Raw genomic sequence first — 22,808 nt, forward strand, 5'->3', positions numbered from 1 at the left:
GGCCGGATGATGCCAGGACAACAACCTATCCCTCAATGTGAGCAACACAAAGGAGCTGAAGGTGGACTATAGGAAAAGGAGGGCGGAACAGGCCCCCATTCTCATCGACAGGGCTGAATTGGAGCAGGTCGATAGTTTCAAGTTCCTTGGTGTCCACATCACCAACAAACTGTCATGGTCCAAACACACAAAGACAATTGTGAAGATGGCACAACAACACCTTTTCCCCACCAGGAGACTGACATGATTTGGCATGGGTCCCCAGATCCTCAAAAAGTTTGACAGCTGCACCATCAAGAGCATCACCGCCTGGTATGGCAAGTTCTCGGCATCTGACCATAAGGCGCTACAGAGGGTAGTGCGTACGGCCCAGTACATCACTTGGACCAAGCTTTCTGACATCCAGGACCTATATATTAGGTGGTGTCGGAGGAAGGCCCTAAAATTTGCCAAAGACTCCAGCCACCCTAGTCATAGACTGTTCTCTCTACTACCGCTCGGCAAGCGGTACCAGAGCGCCAAGTCTAGGACCAAAAGGCTCCTCAACAGCTTCTACCCCCAAGTAATAAGACAGCTAAACAATTAATCAAATGGCCGCCCGGACTATTTACATTGACACCCCCCCTTAGTTTTTACACTGCACCTACTCTGGTTAGTCGTGGTCATTTTTAAAGTGACTATGCATAGATAATAAATACCACTTGGCCCGCACTAACTTTTTATAGAGGCTCATTATTGATATGTAAGTTTGTTACTTTTAGATTATTTATTTTTTACTTTAGTTTATTTAGTTAATGTAACTGTTTCTTGAACTGCATTGTTGGTTAAAGCCTTGTAAGTATTCATTGCATGTGGCAAATAACATTTTACTTTATTGTCCGTTGTCTTTTCTTAGTTGTTTAGCACAGTTAACAGATTTTCTATTCTTGTTCCACCAGCCATATTTTCTCCTTGTTCTGATGTATGACTGTGATTATGTCTTGTTCTTTTTGTGACTTATGCTGGTGACGAATCCAATTTCCTCTTTGGGGATCAATAAAGTTTATTTAACAGCAGATGCATTTCCAATCCTGTGTCATCCTTGTTTCAGTTGTTCCCATCTCATTATTGAGCATGGCACCAAGAGGAAGTCCATGCCGTCTCCCGCCCACGCCCCTGCCAAAAAGAAGCGAGCTTCCATGTTGTGCAGCCCTTCCGAAGAAGCAGGCTTCTCTCTGGGGGGACCAGCAACTGACAAAGATGGTACATAAAGGATTCCATTTCATCTCATAATGTTACATTGATTTGTGTGGTGTTTACTAATGACTATAATGCAAATGTAAGTTACTGTATGTATTGTCTTCTGTAACAGGTTAAGGCAATGTGCAATTTTTCATGTTCATTTCCATGTTAATATTATTCATTCACCTCGATTGTTTCATTTACCCCTCATGCAATACCACTTGGCTGGATCTAGAGCAAGGAGCGAGTGAAGGAGGGAGAGGTATTGCCAGCAGTGAAAATAGCACAACAAGATCAGACAAACTTGTAAAGCATTGTGTAATTTCAGAGATGATAGGAACGTGTTTGTGGCATTTAGACTAAGTAGCGAAAAGCACAAGCATTTCGCTACACTCGCATTAACATCTGCATGTGACAAATAAAATTTGATTTGATTTCTATCTAAGGTCTAATTTTGGTATTTAACTGACTAATTTGTGTTCAGCTAGTGTTGACCTTCTTGATCCCAACGAGGATAGACATCTGAGCTTGTTGTTCTATACACTTGATTGCAGTGTTTTGTAGTGAGCTTTTCTCCCGGTGGCTTTTTCCATTTAAGATAGTTAGGGTGTGAACATCTGCAGTGTAAGATGAATCATTTCATGGTGAAGCTGTAGATGTATGTCTTTTGTTATTTGTGATCATCAGCTGATTTTAAATGTTATCACACCTAGAACTGTTGAAAGTGATCCTTGACAATACTAATTTGGCTTACCGTGTTGCAGATGTTGAAGACAATTCGCAAACTGAGTCAATAAGCCGGTAAGCAATGATCATCTTTGCCTCGTTCGACCATCCTTATCTCGTGAGCTTACATTCTGTATCAAGCGCAGTGGTCAGGATGGGGGAACAGGCTACATCTTTGATATAGTAAGTAAATTTGCACAACCATGAACCTCATTACTTCTCTACATCAAATTGACTGACATTTTAGGGCGTCAAAAAGTGCGGCAGACGATTCCTGGCCATCCTCAGATGAAGAGGATGAATTGGATATAACCCAAAAGGTCTTTATGATGAATCCATTATTTGCACAACCATCTGTTGATTCATTTTGAGTTTGACTAGCTGTATGATTTTCCTTGCAACTTACAGAAACATCCAAAGCTAAACCTAAAGAATCTGATGAATGCCTCCAAAAAGGGAAAGAATGACGGTAATAATTTAAGTTTGTTAACTTATTAGTAACCCTCTGTTAGTCTGTGGCTGTGTAGTAACTTATCACCCCTGCCCTGTAGCTGTAACCGATCTCAAAAAGCCATGGAGCGGCCCTGAGGCCAAGCATGAGAGCGAGAACCAAGTCCAGAGAAACCCATCCCTACCCAAGGCTTTCCCACCCAGCAGTGCCCCCCCAGCACCTAGTCTCCCCCCCCACCCTCTGCCTCCTTTACCTCCAAACCTGCCCAGATGATCTCTACCTGTCTCCAGAGTTCCAGAAAGGTAATGTAGTGTAGCTAACACTGTTAACTTGAGCTTCTGTGTGACACCCTTCTCTCTATCCTCTCCCTTTTCTCCTTTTACTCATCCATTAACACATTTACAAGCAGAAGGCGGCGGAACGGAGCTGGAGGAGACTCAGGGGAGTGAGCTGCTCTCTGAGCAGCCGTCTGGTAGTCAGGCGAGAGGTAGAGACTCACCTGAGGAAAGCCCTGAGGGAGATGAGGATGATGATGAAGAGGAGGACGAAGATGACGAAGACGATGAAGATTACGAGGAGGAAGATGATTATGACAATGAGGATGAGGAGGAAGATGAGGATGATGAAGATGACTATGAAGAAGAGCAGGAAGGCGAAGAGGAGGAAGAGTGTGACGTTGCTGCAACTCTGGTCAAGGCAGAAGGAATTGGAGCAGAGGAAGTGCCCAAAACGTCCAGTGCTGAAGCTGTTGATATTGTTGATGAGGATGATCAAACTATTCCCGGTATTAAGGTCTCTGATACTGTAGTAGCTGATTCAGAACATGTCGATACAGCTGGAGAGATGGGGGCTCCTAAGAATGGTTTCAATGCGGAGCACCAAGCCAATGAGAGAATTGTTCCTGAGATTCTATTTGGAACATCAAACTATGGTATCCCAGCAACTCTAGATGTAGAGGAGGACTGTGTGGTGTCAGCCATCAGGGTAGAGTCCAGGTTTTCAGATGAAGAGGACAGTTTAGGTTATGAGCTAAATGGGACATCAGATCATAAGTTTGTTCCAGAGCCAGGTTTTCCGGCAGTGCCCAAGACTCCCCCACACAGCACAGGAGTTCTTCCATCACAGAGAAACTTAGATGATTTTGATGATGATGAAGAAGGGATTGGTGATGAAGATGCACCTGCAGACTACTGGAGTGATGAAGCAAAGCTTATTGCTGATGAAGATATCAGAGAAGCTTTAGATCATACCTCAACTCTTGGGGAGCCAAAAAACACGAGCACAGTTTCTCATGGTGAAACGCATAGGCCAAGTTCTTCAGACAATTCCTTTGATTCCAAAGATGATGATGACATTGATAAACCAAAGGTAGATAAATGCAAATCCTCATGGTATTCCCATTCAGATGAAAATGACGAAGACAATGGCCCCTCATCCACTAAAGATGATTATGATGAGCTAAATGAGGATTGCGTTCAATCAAAGGTAGATAAATGCAAATCCTCATGGGATTCCACATCAGATGAAAATGATAAAGTCGATGGTGCCTCAACAACTAGAGAAGATGAGATAATTGATGAGATTCCCCATCTTGAAGGAGAAGATCTAATATCAGATTTCCAACTAGAACCATCGACCTCCCCCGTGCAAAGCATATCACCAAAGTGCATCTCACTAAAACCAAAGGAAGATGAACCCAAGTCCTTCTGGAATTCTTCATCAGATGACAATGTCAAAAAAGGTGCCTCACACATTAGAGATGGATGTTTAGAGGTTCATCTTTCAGTAGAGGCAGGTAAGTTGTCACCAAGCCTGAGTGTCGCATCACCAAGAATCCGGGCCGAGGACCAACAGTGTTCTGATGATTCATGGGAAGACGAAGATGTGGTAGATGAAGTTGAGGAGATGCCAAATGACGATACCTCTCCAGCAGAGTCTCCAGAACCAAGAGAGAAAAAGGCTTACATTAAAGAATCATTTGATGATGATTTACCAGGAACTGATGAACAAGTTGAGGATAAAAATATGTATGATGATGGTTCGGATGATGATTACTATGTGAATAGGGATGTAGCAGCTACAGGGTCTCCTGAACCCGAAGAAGCCATTGCTCCCAATCAACACAAGACAGATGAGAACTCTCCTCGTAAATGGACAAGCCCTCCATGGTCCCCCAGAAGAGAGATAAAGGACATGGACAATTTGGAGAGAGGGCCTTCAACTCCAAGAGATTTGCTATCACTAATATCCAGGCCTCCGAGTGCAAATGAGCAGAGGTTGACATCAAGAGACTTGCTATCACCAATATCAAGGCCTACGAGTAAAGTATCTAGGCCTGCCATTACAAATGAGTGGAAGTTGACATCAAGAGATTCACGATCACCTATATCCAGGCCTGAGAGTGCAGATGAGCAGAAGTTGAAGCCAAGAGACTCGCGATCACCAGTATCCAGGTCTACAAGTGCATTATCCAGACCTACTACTGCAAACGAGATGTTAAGTAAAGGGGCTGATGAACTGGATCTCTCTCAACCCCAAAAGGATGTTGAGTCAGATGAGTCAGTTCCTGTGTCAATGATTGATGATTGGCAGGATGAAAAAGAGATGGCATTATCCTGTCCCTTGTCGTGTGCCATGAGTGACAAAGACAAAGAGAGAAGCGAAGACCCTGACAGCCAATACCAAAAACTGCAATATGATTTTGCCAGTGGTACTATCAAAGTTCCTGATGAGGGAAACGATTCTGAAGAAATTCTAGGAGAAGAGGACATTGAGGGCATTGGTGAGAACTATGATGTGAAATCCGGTAGACTTCCAGTGACACCAATAAAACATAGTCTTGAGACTCGTAGAATGTTTGGAAATACTTCAAGTGAAGACAAGGCTGCCTCAGACCTTGATTCCGAGGATGACCCAACGCCTGATGCCATGAATGCTGCTCACACTCCAATAGAGGATATAGATGAAATCTCTGACGGACAAGGTGGACTTGACCAGGAGACTATTGACCAGAATGACCCTGGTGAAACTCATGAGGACAAACCTGAGAAGGATGATGTGGAGCAACAGAGTACCCACAGCAAAGACCGTACTTATATCGCTGCTGTTCAGCAGCATGAGTCTGACATGAGCGATGGATTTTCAGATCAAGAGGAAGAATTGCCTCAAACAGACATTGATGATGTTGATGTTGATTCGCCCTTCGAGGACGAGCCAGAGTACATTGAAAGGGCAACGTTAGAGGTTAGAGACAATGAAGACCCAGTCAAAGGCATCAATCTGCCTATCAAATGGGTAAGAGTTATAGGTGGTGAGTTATAGAACAACAACTAGGCTTTAGGCATGTAGTTCAATGTTTTCTTTTGATTCCTTCAAACACAAACCAATATTATAAACTAATCATCATTGAAGAGGTGCTTGTTGCAGTTAACAGAGCCTGAACAAATTATTTTCTCCACTCAGGAAAAAGATTCCACAGAGGATGAAGAAGATTATGATGAAGACAGAGGTGGTGATGAAGAAGATGAGGAAGAGAAAAGCTTCAAGGAGGTGATGGGAAAGACAAAATATCAGACAGAAGATGAGAAATATGATTCCCTTGTTGATGATTCACCAGTCCCTGGAAGTCAAGACACCTCCAAAGAAAAACAAAGAGGTAACTTGCTAAATCTAGAGATAAAAATCTCTCTGTCCAGAGAGTACTTTACTTGAAATATACAGTGGGGAGAACAAGTATTTGATACACTGCCGATTTTGCAGGTATTCCTACTTACAAAGCATGTAGAGGCCTGTAATTTTTATCACAGATACACTTTTACTGTGAGAGACTGAATCTAAAACAAAAATCCAGAAAATCACATTGTATGATTTTTAAGTAATTAATTAGCATTTTATTGCAAGATAAGTATTTGATACATCAGAAAAGCAGAACTTACTATTTGGTACAGAAACCTTTGTTTGCAATTACAGAGATCATACGTTTCCTGTAGTTCTTGACCAGGTTTCCAAACACTGAAGCAGGGATTTTGGCCCACTCCTCCATACAGACCTTCTCCAGATCCTTCAGGTTTCGGGACTGTCGCTGGGCAATACAGACTTTCAGCTCCCTCCAAAGATTTTCTATTGGGTTCAGGTCTGGAGACTGGCTAGGCTACTCCAGGACCTTGAGATGCTTCTTACGGAGCCACTTCTTAGTTGCCCTGGCTGTGTGTTTTGGGTCGTTGTCATGCTGGAAGACCTAGCCACGACCCATCTTCAATGCTCTTATTGGGGGAAGGAGGTTGTTGGCCAAGATATCGCGATACATGGCCCCGTCCATCCTCCCCTCAAGTCTGTTTGATTGAGTGTGTGGACAGGTGTCTTTTATACAAGTAATGAGTTCAAACAGGTGCAGTTAATACAGGTAATGAGAGGAGAACAGGAGGGCTTCTTAAAGAAAAACTAACATGTCTGTATGAGCCGGAATTCTTACTGGTTGGTAGGTTATCAAATACTTATGTCATGCTAATTAAAATGCTGATTAATTACTTAAAAATCATACAATGTGATTTTCTGGATTTTTGTTTTAGATTCCGTCTCAGTTGAAGTATACCTATGATATAAAAATTACAGACCTCTACATGCTTTGTAAGTAGGAAAACCTGCAAAATCGGCAGTGTATCAAATACTTATTCTCCCCACTGTATATATGTTTTTAAATGCAACATTTGAAAATAATTCCTTCTTAGATTTCCTTTCTGAGTTGGGTTTGGAGAAGGGAGATGATGAGGAAGACTCATGGGACACTGAGGTACTGTAAAAAAAACAAGGATTTTTTTTGGACTCCCTGGTAGCATTGGCCAATGGCCATACTGTCAGATTTACTAACAGACAAACTCCTCTTCCAGTCTGGCTCTGTCAGTCCCAGAAAACATCATGGCCGAGATCCTGCAAAGGTGCCACATGTTTCCAATATTTCAGGGGAGAACAAAGAAGGTAATTCTCATTCCCACATTTATCTGTAAAATGTTTAACCCCATCAGCACTTGATGATCTCTCAGCAAATGAATGGATGACTGCCGTTATAGCTTTGCAAGCATTCTAGCTATAATTTGACGCTCCAATTATGACTATCCTGCAAACAATATACACTTTTTTGTCGACCAGCCACCGTGGCAGGTACATTAAAAAAATTACCAGTCACTCATTTTTTTTACCAGACAAAATATTTTTTGTTGCATTAATTACACCAAAAAAACACACAACAAAACGGATGATCATGTTTAGTAATGTTTCTAAAACAAGGAATGTCTTTCTATTAAGAACTGATGTGGTATATTGTTACATTTATTTTAATATTTTGTGACCTGAGTCTTTTAACCAAAATATCACAGATGAGACCAAACATTTCAGCTGCCCCTTTATGGTTACTGTGGTAACAGGGCCACTCGAGTCTTTAGTTGTGCCTGTGCGAATCTGACTAGTAGAGGCCTACGATGTCTCTTTTCTTCGCTAGCAGTGGTAGCAGACTCCAACAATGAAAAACATTTACAAATAATGTAAATACCCAAGAAACACGAGGATAAAGTCTCACTTTAGTAGTTAGTCCAATGTTTATGCCTGTGCCCATAGAGCCCCACAGTGGAGGTGTCATATTACCCATATTAAACATGGAAATGGTTCCTATCGTTTTTCCACCATTCATTTTTTTCTGTAGGGAATTTTAGAATACGGGCTGTGTTTTGTGTAGGCTTACCCTCGGGTGACGTTTTAATAACCATGTCAATCTCCGACAAGTTGACTTCTATCAATGTATTTGGCCCTATATACTCTTCAGATTTGAAAATGCTCAATAGCATCAAAGTAGACATGCAAGACTACAAATCCCTGCAAGCTCCTGCACGTCATCTCTATCTAACATCTTTGCTAACAGGTATTGTGTCAATTTAGGGGTAAATACAGGTAAATATATTGCCGTCATTTCCTGTCACAAACTCTGATACCTCCTGCTCCTCTACCTGTTACTTCCAAAGTTTTTTTTACTTGGTTTAATTTTAATTTTTATAAGTGTTTGTGTCAACACCTGCTACCAACTAGCCAGCTAGCTAGCTAGGTTGCAATGTAGCCCGCTTCACCTGGAATATCTAACAAACATTTTCAGCGCTGTAGAAGCTGTGTTTATTATGCGCTGCTCCGGGACAGTAATGACAATTCAGAGTGCCAATGTGGCAATTGTTTGCTCGTGGAGGATTACAGGAATGAGGTGGATATGCTTAGCAAGCAAATCTCAATTTTGCATGAATTTATGAGGAAAACGCAAATTAGAAAGTTTTCGTTCTCAACTCCTATGGCTTAACGCCACTCGGGCCTGACTTGTCATCTGTCCCTATGCAAATGGTCTGTGCTGCCTGGAATTTGTGTGCCAAAGAAGTCGTCTCCATTTGCTTCTCCTCCTCAATCTTGTAATGAAGACTGTTCCAATCAGCGCTGGTCCAATGTCCCAAGTTGTGGAAACCAAACGCAGCGGCATGCTGCTAAGTGGACGAGATTGACTGCAATAGGTTCGGAGCAGATTGACATAAGAAGTTGTGTCGCTGCACTGGTGCCTGATCTACCTGCACCTTCATTGCTGGGATTGCCCGTGTCTGCAACGACGGTGCTGACTCCAAGTACACTGACTCCAGCAGAGGCTTCGTCATCGCCAACTAGTCCAACGCAATAACGACCTGCCTCTCGTTGCACTCCACAAGGAGACTGCCTGTTACGCGAATGCAGTAAGCCAAGCTAGCATTAAACTTATCTTATAAAAAAACAATCAATCATAATCACGACTTAACTACACATGGTTGATGATATTTCTAGATATTATCTAGCGTGTCCTGCGTTGCATATAATCTGACTGAGCATACAAGTATTTAAGTATCTGACTGAGCGGTGGTAGGCAGAAGCAGGCGCGTAAACATTAATTCAAACAGCACTTTTGTGCGTTTTGCCAGCAGCACTTCGGTGTGTGTCAAGCATTGCGCTGTTTATGACTTCAAGCCTATCGACTCCCGAGATGAGGCTGGTTGGTGTAACCGAAGTGAAATGGCTAGCTAGTTAGCACGCGCTAATAGCGTTTCAAACTTCACTTGCTCTGAGCCTTGGGGTGGTTGTTTCCCTTGCCTTGCATGGTTAACGATGCTTCGATGGTGGCTGTTGTCGTTGTGTTGCTGGTTCGAGCCCAGGGAAGACGGAGGAGAGGGACGGAAGCTATACTGTTACACTGGCAATACTAAAGTGCCTATAAGAACATCCAATAGTCAAAGGTTAATGAAATACAAATGTATAGAGGGACATAGTCCTATAATTCCTATAATAACTACAACCTAAAACTTCTTACCTGGGAATATTGAAGACTCATGTTAAAAGGAACCACCAGCTTTCATATGTTCTCATGTTCTGAGCAAGGAACTGAAACGTTAGCTTTCTTACCTAGCACATATTGCACTTTTACTTTCTTGTCCAACACTTTGTTTTTGCATTATTTAAACCAAATTGAACATGTTTCATTATATATTTAAGTTAAAATACGTGTTCATTTAGTATTGTTGTAATTGCGGTTACTGGCCCAATGCTCAAACCACTAGGCTCCCTGCCACCCCATCTGCTTCACATAAAGCCCATTCTTGTGGGACGCTGCTATAGACCACCAAGTGCTAACGGTCATTATCTGGATATTATGTGTGAATTTCTTGATAATTCATGTGATATCAAGAGTTATATTTTCTAGGTGATTTCCAATATTGATTGGTTTCATCAGGCTGCCCACTCAAGAGAGAGCCTCAATCTGTAACCAGTGCCTGCAGCCTGGTTCAGGATTTACATTTACATTTAAGTCATTTAGCAGACGCTCTTATCCAGAGCGACTTACAAATTGGTGCATTCACCTTATGACATCGAGTGGAACAGTCACTTTACAATAGTGCATCTAAATCTTAAAGGGGGGTGAGAGGGATTACTTATCCTATCCTAGGTATTCCTTAAAGAGGTGGGGTTTCAGGTGTCTCCGGGAGGTGGTGATTGACTCCGCTGTCTTGGCGTCGTGAGGGAGTTTGTTCCACCATTGGGAGGCTAGAGCAGCGAACAGTTTTGACTGGGCTGAGCGGGAGCTGTACTTCCTCAGTGGTAGGGAGGCGAGCAGGCCAGAGGTGGATGAACGCAGTGCCCTTGTTTGTGTGTAGGGCCTGATCAGAGCCTGGAGGTACTGAGGTGCCGTTCCCCTCACAGCTCCGTAGGCAAGCACCATGGTCTTGTAGCGGATGCGAGCTTCAACTGGAAGCCAGTGGAGAGAACGGAGGAGCGGGGTGACGTGAGAGAACTTGGGAAGGTTGAACACCAGACGGGCTGCGGCGTTCTGGATGAGTTGAAGGGGTTTAATGGCACAGGCAGGGAGCCCAGCCAACAGCGAGTTGCAGTAATCCAGACGGGAGATGACAAGTGCCTGGATTAGGACCTGCGCCGCTTCTCTGTATTAGAGTTTTTATGTATGTTTTGTTTCTGTACTGAGTGGTAAACAGGGTTCCATTTGATTTCTCAATCCACATACCAAGGTAATGACCACGTTTAGTGTCACGTTCAACAGTGAATTTGAGATGGGGGTCAATGTCATTGAGTAGTGCCATAAAGTCTGACAGCTCTTCTTCTGTAACTTCCCATATGCAAAACATGTCGTCAATATATCAATACCACTTCAGGACTTTATTCAAAAATGGATTTTCATTTTCATTATTAACAAAACGTTCTTCAAAAAGACCCAAATAAAGGTTTGCATATCTCAGAGCGAATGTGGAGCCCATTGATGTTCCATTCGTTTGGAGGTAGTATTCATCATCAAACCTGAAATAGTTATACAGCAAAACATATTCAGCCAGCTCCAGAATGAAGTTTGTTGGTCGGTATTTGTTAGTATCTCTGTCTCTCAAATAGTGAGCTAGTGCTGCCAGCCCCCCACATGGGGAATGCTGGTATGTAGACTCTCAACATCTAATGTGACCAAAATACAGTCTTCTGTTAAACCCCTTATTGGTGAAATCCTGTTTATGAAGTCTGTAGTCTTTCACATATGATGGCAATGATTGCACGTGAGATTTAATAAAAGAGTCAACAAAGTTCAGCAATGGCTCTAACATTGGGATTATTCCTGCAACCACTGGTCTGCCTGGATAAATCACTGATTTAGGCTAAATGTACAGGCATGGACGTATGGCACATTTGTAGCAAAGGTATTCATATTCAAGTTGTGAGATGAGGTTGTTTAATCGGGCTCCAGATTAGAGCGAATGTCCCTTTGGAACACCTGATCAACACAAATGTTCATTACTGAGTTGTCTCTGTCTTTCTAAAACAACCACAGCACCCCCCTTGTCTGCAGGTTTGATAACCAAACATGTCCTTCTGTCCTGGTGAGGTTCTTCTGAATATGGTTTGTTTGTCTCGTATATACTGACATGGCTTCTTCTTGTTCGACTAACCTACAATAGGTATTAATCGATGAGTTGTTAACCATAAATCACCATTTTCTTTTGGGTTTAAAATGGGTAACAGTTCTTTGTTGGGTTTCTATGCCAGAAATAGTGTTTTGGGAAAACAGATGTTTAAATTGAATTTTGCGAAAGAATTTAAACAGATCTACTTTCGTATCAAATGGTTTGTCTGTACATGTGGGTACAAAAGAGACGCCCTTAGATAATACTTTTTTAATACGAAGGCCTTGAGGCCGGTATGTAAAAATAGCAGGGATACCAGCGAGAGCAGTGTGCAGGTTTCTTATCCCCTCCCAACTGTTGTTCGTTACCTTAAAAATCCATCATCACACTATACGATTTATAAGACTGAACAGACAGAATCCACCAGGAAATACTTATGATTGTAAGAAAAATAGACATCACATCAATTCCTTTGTCTGTTCATTACTAGGATATCAGTCAACCTACCTGGGTTGTTCCAAACAGCACAGGAATGAAATCATCAACATGTATTGATAACATATTTACTAATGCAGCAGAAATGTGCTTTAAAGCAGTATCCAAATCCATCTGATGTAGTGATCACAATATAGTAGCCATATCTAGGAAAATACTGGGCTGAATATGGTTATGTTTTTTTGTGATTTTTATGTTGATGATTAAAGAATATTTGCTGGTCTGTGGTGTGTAATGAGGAGCAGCCAGACACTGCATTTGACACATTTATGAAATTGCTTATTCCAGTTACTAAATAAGCATGCCGTCATTAAGAAAATGACTAAAAGCTGTTCAATCCCCTTGGATTGATGAGGAACCTATTGGCAAATGCACTGAAAATGTAGAAATCATGTGACTAAACGGAATAAAAAGAAGAAACTACACTATGAAACAAAGATAAATCATATAAAGAATGATAGTAAAACGTTTTGGAGCACCTTAAATGAAAATTTGGGTAAAAAGACAAACTCGGTTCCATCATTCATTGAATCAGATCACAAAACCCACTGATATTGCCAACTATTTGTTTAGATTTTTTAGTTGACAAGATTAGCAAATTTAGGCAGAACATGCCAGTAAACAAAAGCTGACACTACACATCCAAGTATATCTGACCAAATTATGAAAGACAAGCATTGTAATTTTAGAATTCTGTATAGTATGTGTGGTGGAGGTTAAGAAATTATTGTTGCCTATCAACAGTGACAACCAACCGGGATCGCCTACTAGAAAGTGTGTGCCCTCAGGCCTGGAGGGAGGCAAAAGTCATTCCGCTACCTAAGAATAGTAAAGCCCCCTTTACTGGCTCAAATAGCCGACCAATCAGACTGTTACCAAACCTTAGGAAACTTTTTGAAAAAATGGTTGTTTGATCAGATACAATGCTATTTCACAGGAAACACATTGACAACAGACTTTCAGCATGCTTATAGGGAAGGACATTCAACAAGCACAGTACTTACACAAATGATTGATGACTGGCTGAGAGAAATTGATGAAAAAAATATTGTGGGGGCTGTTTTGTTTGACCTCAGTGCGACTTTTGACGTTATTGATCATAGTCTGCTGCTGTAAAAATGTATGTGTAATGGCTTTACATCCCCTGCTATATTGTGGATAAAGAGTTACATGTCTTAACATAACATAGAGGTTATTCTTTAATGGAAGCCTCTCCGACATAACTGCGAACTGTTATTCAGGTCCTGGACCTCTCCGGATAGGTCGTCTATTCTTTTATTCGTGGAATCCAGAAGTATTTGGACAAAACACTTTAAGCTATTTTCTTGTTCTAACAACTGCTTGCGGGTCTCTTTTTGTTCGTTTAAAAGATCCTTCAAGTGTGATACAGAGACACCACTGTCCTCAATGGTACTCCCCCCGACTTTGGTCTTTGTCATGGTAGCTAGTAACGTAGGTTACGCTGTTACTCCTCGCAGTTCCAGACAAGGCAGGTCACAGAGAAGATTGAAAACAACAAACAGCAGAGATCTAGACAGCCACAAACCTGGTACAATCCGCAGACCCAGCCACAATGGCTAACTGCGTCTCGGTCTGCGTTCAAGATAAACCCGCTGGCTTGATATGCAGCTAGGCTTGCTGTGACAGCAAATAGCTTCTCAGACCCGTCCTTGGTCGGCAGGATCACTGGACAGAGACTAGCAGTCCCAGCAACAAATCCCAACTGCGTCATGGTACAAACTAAGAAGTTGTACCCTACCAAGAACTTTCAATACACTTTGTAACAACAAACTTTTCAAAACCGAGCTCTTCCTCATTCCGTGTTCAACAGGAAGTGATGATTTTTGAATCAATCTCTCCACTTTGAGCTAGGAGAGATTGACATGCATTTTATTCATGTTAGCGCTCTACGTACATTAAAGGGCCAGTTGTGCTGCCCTGTTCTGAGCCAATTGCTTTGTGGCACCTGACCACGACTGAACAGTAGTCCAGGTGTTACAAAATTAGGGCCTGTAGGACCTGCATTGTTGATAGTGCTGTTAAGGTAGAGAAGCACTTTATCATGTACAGACTTCTCCCCATCTTAGCTACTGTTGTCAATGTTTTTGACCATGACAGTTTACAATCCAGGGTTAGTCCAAGCAGTTTAGTCACCTCAACATGCTCATTTTCCACATGATTTGTTGCAAGATTTAGTTGAGGTTTAGGGTTTAGTGAGTGTTTTGTCCCAAATTCAATGCTTTTAGTTTTAGAAATATTTAGGACTAACTTATTCCTTGCCATCCATTCTGAAACTAACTGTAGCTCTTTGTTAAATATTGAAGTCATTTCAGTTGCTGTAGTAGCTGACGTGTTGAGTAATCCGTATACATACACACATCGTCTTTACTCAAAGCCTAGACAGCTGCCCTGGGGAATTCCTGATTCTACCTGGATTATGTTGTGTTAAAGAACACCCTTTGTGACCTGTTAGACAGGTAACTCTTTATTCTCAATATAGCAGGGAATGTAAAGCCATAACACGTACGTTTTTCCAGCAGCAGACTATGATCGATAATGTCAAAAGCTGCACTAAAGTCTAACAAAACAGCCCCCACAATCTTTTTAGCATCAATTTATCTCAGCCAATCATCAGTCATTTGTATAAGTGCTGTGCTTGTTGAATGGCCTGCCCTATAAGCGTGCTGAAGTTCTTGTCAATTTGTTTGCTGTAAAATAGCATTGTATGTGGTCAAACAATTTTTTCCCCAAAGGTTTCCTACGGGTTGGTAACAGGCTGATTGGTCGGCTATTTGAGCCAGTTAAGGAGGCTTTACTATTCTTAGGTAGCAAAATGACTTTTGCTTCCCTTTCTACTAGGCTGAAATTGAAGATGTGGCAATATCGTCTACTATTATCCTCAGTAGTTTTCCATCCAAGTTGTCAGTCCCAGGTGGCTTGTCATTGTTGATAGACAATAATCATTTTCATGAGCTGTTCTAACCAGTTAAGATTTACCAGCAGATGTCTTGATAATAGAAAAATGCAACGAGTCAGTGGTTCCTGCACCACATGCAGTTGCTTTGGAGTATATTTATATATGTTCAACCCATAAATATTCTAGACCTACATGTAAGGGATAAACGCCAAAGTTCTGTACCTTACAGTGAAAATAATGGACAAGGCTGAGCCGAGTCTCTCAGCTGAGTTCATTAGATCCAAGGTAATGTACATAACAGAGACGTTTATCATGCTTATACCACAGTTGCCAAGGAAAACAATACGAAAGCACACCTTTATCGTTAGAAATGAGGTTATACATTATATTTTCATTTTAAAGTCAATTCTTAATTTTTCATACTCCTTGTTGTTAGTTCTATTGGTTTGGTTGCCAGAGAAGCAGTTGGTTATATTTTTTATTCTCTCTCTATGGACACTACCCAGTCTTTCGTTCTTTTTGTTCCGTTGCCATTGCAGGCTGGAAAAGTTCTTATCCCTTGCATGCTAACGATCAGGTCAAACAGTGCAGGCATAATGACGGCAAAATAGCTGCATTTGCGTTTGTTTATGCTGTTTTCTAGTGACATTTATTGGTATACACTACCGTCCAAAAGTTTGGAGTCACTTAGAAATGTCATTGTTTATGAAAGAAAAGCACATTTTTGTCCATTTTAAAATAGCATCAAATTGTTCAGAAATACAGTGTAGACATTGTTAATGTTGTAAATGACTATTGTAGCTGGAGTATTTACATAGGCTTACAGAGGCCCGTTATCAGCTAATTGATTGTTAGAAAACCCTTTTGCAATTATGTTAGCACAGCTGCAAACTGTTGTGCTGATTTAAAGCAGCAATAAAACTGGCCTTCTTTAGACTTAGTTGAGTTTCTGGAGCATCAGCATTTGTGGGTTCGATTACAGGCTCAAAATGGCCAGAAAGTAAGCACTTTATTCTGAAACTCGTCAGTCTATTCTTTTTCTGAGAAATAAAGGCTATTCTATGCGAGAAATTGCCAAGAAACTGAAGATCTCGTACGCTGTGTACTACTCCATTCACAGAACAGGGCAAACTGGCACTAACCAGAATAGAGAAAGGAGTGAGAGGCTTCGGTGCACAACTGAGCAAGAGGACAAGTCAATTAGTGTCTAGTTTAAGAAACAAAGTCCTCAACTAGCAGCTAAATAGTTTGTAGGAAATCTGCCAATATGACTGAAAGTGGCTGAAAACAGTGGCTGAAAACAGCTGGTCGTACTAGAAACACCTGGGAGGATTTGACAACCTAGCTCCACTTGTCATGATTGCAACATTGAAGGACATGATAAATTCATGTTCATCACTCACCACATTGTCATAAAAAAATATAAAAGTCTTAAAACAACAGGAATCCTAGGACCTTTCGTGAGACTGTGGATACGGACCCAGATCCGTTTTATTATGATCGACCATTCCCCTAACCACCTACTGTCTCTCAGTGTATTAACCATGATCTCATCTGCATGAGAGACAAAACTGTTCTGGCTTCATTTAGCATGGCCAAGCCAGCTCATCCAACTGGCCTTGTGCTGTCCTCCTGACTGTTGAGGCTGAGAGAGCACAGGAGCCAATCACAATGTTTCACCACATTCCCATTTGTTCTCTTGCAGTTTTAAGAAATGATCATAATGATGCCGACAATGACAATGTCCCAGAAAAGGTGAGTACAGATGTCGGGAAAACACTCAAAGTTAAGGGCCACTATTATTTGTGGTAAATGTAACAATGTTTTCCTCTCGGTCTCAACAGCCAGAGAAAATCAAAAGGGAAACTCTGTCCATCTTGACCAAGCTTGAACTGTCCAAAAAAGATGCTGACAAAAAGACTGGTAAGAATGATTTTTATTGTGTGCTTTAGTATTTATTTATTTGTCAATTTTATGTATTATATACTTTAAAAATAAGCCCTTCTATTTGTGCAACGTTTTCCCATATTCTCTTCCACAGACATAATGGAGGAGCTTGGGTTGGTTGATGTTGATGATCTTGAAGGTAATTTCACAACTAAATTAGTTAATTTACCACGTTCAATACCTTGAATCTACCATATAATTAATGTTAACCATTTCTTTCTTTCATTTAAACACTTTTTTTAAGAAGCTAAAAAAAATCTTGCAGGTCAGTGCATACCTCCAGTAGGAATAGATTCAATGTTTTGTGATTCTATATAGTTTGTAGTGCTACTTCATCGTCTGAAATGATTGACACTTGATGAAGATGAGCAATAATGACTGTATCAAATAAATGATTCAAATACTGAGCTATGTGGTGTGCAAAAAAAAGGTGCAATTATATTAATGTGGATGCTACTATGATTATGATAAAACGAACTGCAAATGCATCCAACAAGTTAACAACCTCTTTAGGATCGGACCCTTTTTAAAAATGTTTGCTTAAAATGACATACCCAAATCTACGGTTCAAGTCGGAAGTTTACATGCACCTTAGCCAAATACATTTAAACTCAATCTTTCACAATTCCTGACATTTTAATCCTCGTAAGAATTCCATTTTAGGTCAGTTACGATCACCACTTTATTTTAAGAATGTGAAATGTCAGAATAATAGTAGAGAGAATGATTTATTTCAGCTTTTATTTCTTTAATCACATTCCAAGTGGGTCAGAAGTTTACATACACTCAATTAGTATTTGGTAGGATTGTCTTTAAATTGTTTAACTTGGGTCAAATGTTTTTGGTAGCCTTCCACAAGCTCCCAAAAATAATTGTGGTGAGTTTCAGCCCATTCCTCCTGACAGAGCTGGTGTAACTGAGTCAGGTTTATAGGCCTCCTTGCTCGCACACACTTTTTCATTTCTGCCCACACATTTTCTATTGGTTTGAGGTCAGGGCTTTGTGATGCCCACTCCAATACCTTGACTTTGTAGCCCTTCAGCCATTTTGCCACTACTTTGGAAGTATGCTTGGGGTCATTGTCCATTTGGAAGACCCATTTCCGACCAAGCTTTAACTGATGTCTTGAGACATTGCTTCAGTATATCCACATCATTTTCCTTTCCTCATGATGCTATCTATTTTGTCAAGTGCACCAGTCCCTTTGCAGTAACGCACCCCCACAACATGATGCTGCCATCCTCGTGTTTCACGGGTGGGATGGTGTTCTTTGGCTTGCAAGCCTCCCTTTTCCCTCCAAACATAACGATGGTCATTATGGCCAAACAGTTTCATCAGACAAGAGGACATTTCTCCAAAAAGTACGATCTTTGTCCCCATGTGCAGTTGCAAACCATAATCTGGCTTTTTTTATGGTAGTTTTGGAGCAGTGGCTTCTTCCTTGCTGAGTGCCCTTTCAGGTTATGTTGATATAGGACTCGTTTTACTGTGAATATAGATGCCTGTACCTTTTCCCTCCAGCATCTTCACAAGGTCCTTTGCTGTTGTTCTGTGATTGATTTTCACTTTTTGCACAAATGTATGTTCATCTCTAGGAGACAGAACGCATCTCCTTCCTGCGCGGTATGACGGCTGTGTGGTCCCATGGTGTTTATACTTGTGTACTATTGTTTGTCCAGATGAACGTGGTACCTTCAGGCGTTTTAGAAATTGCTCCCAAGGATGAACCAGACTTGGCTGATTTATTTGGATTTTGCCATGATGTCAAGCAAAGAGGCACTGAGTTTGAAGGTAGGCCTTGAAATACATCCACAGGTATACCTCCAATTGACTCAAATTATGTCAATTAGCCTATCAGAAGCTTCTAAAGCCATGACATAATTTTCTGAAATTGTCCAAGCTGTTTAAAATCACAGTCAACTTAGTGTATGTAAACTTCTGACCCATTGAAATTGTGATACAGTCAATTATAAGTGAAATAATCATCCTGTAAACAATTGTTGGAAAAATTACTTGCACAAGGTAGATGTCCTAACCGACTTGCCAAAACTATAGTGTGTTAACAAGAAATTTGTGGAATGGTTGAAAAATGAGTTTTAATGACTCAAACCTGAAGTGTATGTTAGCTTCCGACTGTATTTGCTTGTAGCTCAGGACCTGAAGCAAGGATATTCATATTGTTGATACCAAAGGAAACACCTTGAAGTTTGTGGAAATGTGAAATAAATGTAGGATAATTTAAGACATTAGGTCTGGTAAAAGATAAAACAAAGAAAAAAAACATGTGTCGCGCCCATCTTTGAAATGCAAGAGAAAGGTTGCAATGTACTGTTCCAGGTTAGGTGCGTTTTCGATTTTGGTCACTAAAATTTTGGCAGCGAAGTTCTGCACAGGTTTAGTCTGATCCAATGAACCACTGCATTTCTGTTCAAAATGTTTTATCAAGTCTACCCAAATGTGCCTAGTTTGGTTTATTGATATATTTTCAAGTTCATAACTGTGCACTCTCATCAAACAATAGCATGGTAGGTATTCTTTCATTTTAGTAGCTACTGTAAATTGAACATTGCAGTTTGATTAAGAAGAATTGAAGCTTTCTGCCCATATCAGATATGTCTATGTCCTGGGAAATGTTCTTGTTGTTTACAACCTCATGCTAATCACATTAGCCTACGTTAGCTCAACCGTCCCGTGGGGGGGGGGCACTGATCCTGTAGAGATTTTAAGAGCCACAATGTTATTCTAGTCATTGCGTGCAAGAAATATGGATCCAAATACTAAACCTTTGACTGCTTTATAAGAATCGGGGGGTGTCAATAAATTTGACTTTTGCCTTTTTGACTGAAAAAAGGTACGACTTGTTAATTTATGGATTAAATCCCGTTAATGGGATCGATTTGACAACAGTCAGTGAAAGTGCAGGGCGCCAAATTCAAAACAGAATTAAAATTCCTCAAACATACAAGTATTATGCACCATTTTAAAGAAACGTGTTGTTAACCTCTCTGGGTTAACAACAAGCAAGGGAAAATGCAGAGCGCCAAATTCAAATAAATTACTATAAAAATCTAACTTTCATTAAATCACTCATACAAGATAGCAAAATAAAGCTACACTTGTTGTGAATCCAGCCAACATGTCAGATTTCAAAAAGGCTTTTCTGTGAAAGCAAATGATGCTATTATCTGAGGATAGCACCTCCGTAAACAAAGAGAGAAACCATATTTCAACCCTGCAGGCGCGACACAAAAGGCAGAAATAAAAATATAATTCATGCTTTACCTTTGACGAGCTTCTTTTGTTGGCACTCCAATATGTCCCATAAACATCACAAATGGTCCTTTTGTTCGATTAATTCCGTCGATATATATCCAAAATGTCCATTTATTTGGCGCGTTTGATCCAGAAAAACACCGGTTCCAACTTGCGCAACGTGACTACAAAATATCTCAAAAGTTACCTGGAAACTTTGCCAAAACATTTCAAATTACTTTTGTAATACAACTTTAGGTATGTTTTAACGTAAATAATTTTTTATTTTTTATTTTATTTATTTATTTTTTATTTCACCTTTATTTAACCAGGTAGGCTAGTTGAGAACAAGTTCTCATTTGCAACTGCGACCTGGCCAAGATAAAGCATAGCAGTGTGAACAGACAACACAGAGTTACACATGGAATTAACAAGTCAATAACACAGTAGAAAAAATGGGCAGTCTATATACAATGTGTGCAAAAGGCATGAGGAGGTAGGCGAATAATACAATTTTGCAGATTAACACTGGAGTGATAAATGATCAGATGGTCATGTACAGGTAGAGATATTGGTGTGCAAAAGAGCAGAAAAATAAATAAATAAAAACAGTATAAAAACAGTATGGGAATGAGGTAGGTGAAAATGGGTGGGCTATTTTCCTATAGACTATGTACAGCTGCAGCGATCGGTTAGCTGCTCGGATAGCTGATGTTTGAAGTTGGTGAGGGAGATAAAAGTCTCCAACTTCAGCGATTTTTGCAATTCGTTCCAGTCACAGGCAGCAGAGTACTGGAACGAAAGGCGGCCAAATGATGTGTTGGCTTTAGGGATAATCAGTGAGATACACCTGCTGGAGCGCGTGCTACGGATGGGTGTTGCCATCGTGACCAGTGAACTGAGATAAGGCGGAGCTTTACCTAGCATGGACTTGTAGATGACCTGGAGCCAGTGGGTCTGGCGACGAATATGTAGCGAGGGCCAGCCGACTACATACAGGTCGCAGTGGTGGGTGGTATAAGGTGCTTTAGTGACAAAACGGATGGCACTGTGATAGACTGCATCCAGTTTGCTGAGTAGAGTGTTGGAAGCCATTTTGTAGATGACATCGCCGAAGTCGAGGATCGGTAGGATAGTCAGTTTTACTAGGGTAAGCTTGGCGGCGTGAGTGAAGGAGGCTTTGTTGCGGAATAGAAAGCCGACTCTTGATTTGATTTTCGATTGGAGATGTTTGATGTGGGTCTGGAAGGAGAGTTTGCAGTCTGGCCAGACACCTGGGTACTTATAGATGTCCACATATTCAAGGTCGGAACCATCCAGGGTGGTGATGCTAGTCGGGCATGCGGGTGCAGGCAGCGATCGGTTGAAAAGCATGCATTTGGTTTTACTCGCGTTTAAGAGCAGTTGGAGGCCACGGAAGGAGTGCTGTATGGCATTGAAGCTCGTTTGGAGGTTAGATAGCACAGTGTCCAATGACGGGCCGAAAGTATATAGAATGGTGTCGTCTGCGTAGAGGTGGATCAGGGAATCGCCCGCAGCAAGAGCAACATCATTGATATATACAGAGAAAAGAGTCGGCCCGAGAATTGAACCCTGTGGCACCCCCATAGAGACTGCCAGAGGACCGGACAGCATGCCCTCCGATTTGACACACTGAACTCTGTCTGCAAAGTAATTGGTGAACCAGGCAAGGCAGTCATCCGAAAAACCGAGGCTGTTGAGTCTGCCGATAAGAATATGGTGATTGACAGAGTCGAAAGCCTTGGCGAGGTCGATGAAGACTGCTGCACAGTACTGTCTTTTATCGATGGCGGTTATGATATCGTTTAGTACCTTGAGTGTGGCTGAGGTGCACCCGTGACCGGCTCGGAAACCAGATTGCACAGCGGAGAAGGTACGGTGGGATTCGAGATGGTCAGTGACCTGTTTGTTGACTTGGCTTTCGAAGACCTTAGATAGGCAGGGCAGGATGGATATAGGTCTGTAACAGTTTGGGTCCAGGGTGTCTCCCCCTTTGAAGAGGGGGATGACTGCGGCAGCTTTCCAATCCTTGGGGATCTCAGACGATATGAAAGAGAGGTTGAACAGGCTGGTAATAGGGGTTGCGACAATGGCGGCAGATAGTTTCAGAAATAGCGGGTCCAGATTGTCAAGCCCAGCTGATTTGTACGGGTCCAGGTTTTGCAGCTCTTTCAGAACATCTGCTATCTGGATTTGGGTAAAGGAGAACCTGGAGAGGCTTGGGTGAGGAGCTACGGGGGGGCGGAGCTGTTGGCCGAGGTTGGAGTAGCCAGGCGGAAGGCATGGCCAGCCGTTGAGAAGTGCTTATTGAAGTTAAATAATTTCTAAAAAT

General features: G+C 41.4%; 2 protein-coding genes across 5 annotated transcripts in view; both read left to right on the plus strand.

The window, feature by feature from the left end:
* LOC124040994 (ankyrin repeat domain-containing protein 7-like) overlaps nt 1-5,997 on the plus strand; it is a 29,380-nt gene extending 23,383 nt beyond the window's left edge. For 2 of the 4 annotated variants that reach the window (XM_046358145.1, XM_046358153.1), the window contains exons 7-13: nt 1,091-1,242; nt 1,457-1,483; nt 1,986-2,022; nt 2,195-2,267; nt 2,356-2,416; nt 2,499-2,700; nt 5,861-5,997. In XM_046358145.1, the coding sequence (XP_046214101.1) occupies nt 1,091-1,242; nt 1,457-1,483; nt 1,986-2,022; nt 2,195-2,267; nt 2,356-2,416; nt 2,499-2,671 (523 nt within the window). In that variant the 3' untranslated portion in view covers nt 2,672-2,700; nt 5,861-5,997. Of the gene's footprint in view, nt 1-1,090; nt 1,243-1,456; nt 1,484-1,985; nt 2,023-2,194; nt 2,268-2,355; nt 2,417-2,498; nt 2,702-5,860 lie in introns of those variants that run through there. The other 2 variants (XM_046358168.1, XM_046358160.1) reach the window with 2 other exon arrangements.
* Nucleotides 2,704-22,808, plus strand: part of LOC124045689 — a 68,727-nt gene continuing 48,622 nt past the window's right edge. The window contains exons 1-7 of the mRNA XM_046365253.1: nt 2,704-2,708; nt 2,875-3,766; nt 4,940-5,692; nt 5,861-6,053; nt 16,962-17,011; nt 17,101-17,179; nt 17,298-17,342. Coding sequence (XP_046221209.1) covers nt 2,704-2,708; nt 2,875-3,766; nt 4,940-5,692; nt 5,861-6,053; nt 16,962-17,011; nt 17,101-17,179; nt 17,298-17,342 — 2,017 coding nt within the window. The remainder of the gene's footprint in view (nt 2,709-2,874; nt 3,767-4,939; nt 5,693-5,860; nt 6,054-16,961; nt 17,012-17,100; nt 17,180-17,297; nt 17,343-22,808) is intronic.

This window comes from Oncorhynchus gorbuscha, linkage group LG01 (assembly GCF_021184085.1).
Source record: "Oncorhynchus gorbuscha isolate QuinsamMale2020 ecotype Even-year linkage group LG01, OgorEven_v1.0, whole genome shotgun sequence".
Lineage (NCBI taxonomy): Eukaryota > Metazoa > Chordata > Actinopteri > Salmoniformes > Salmonidae > Oncorhynchus > Oncorhynchus gorbuscha.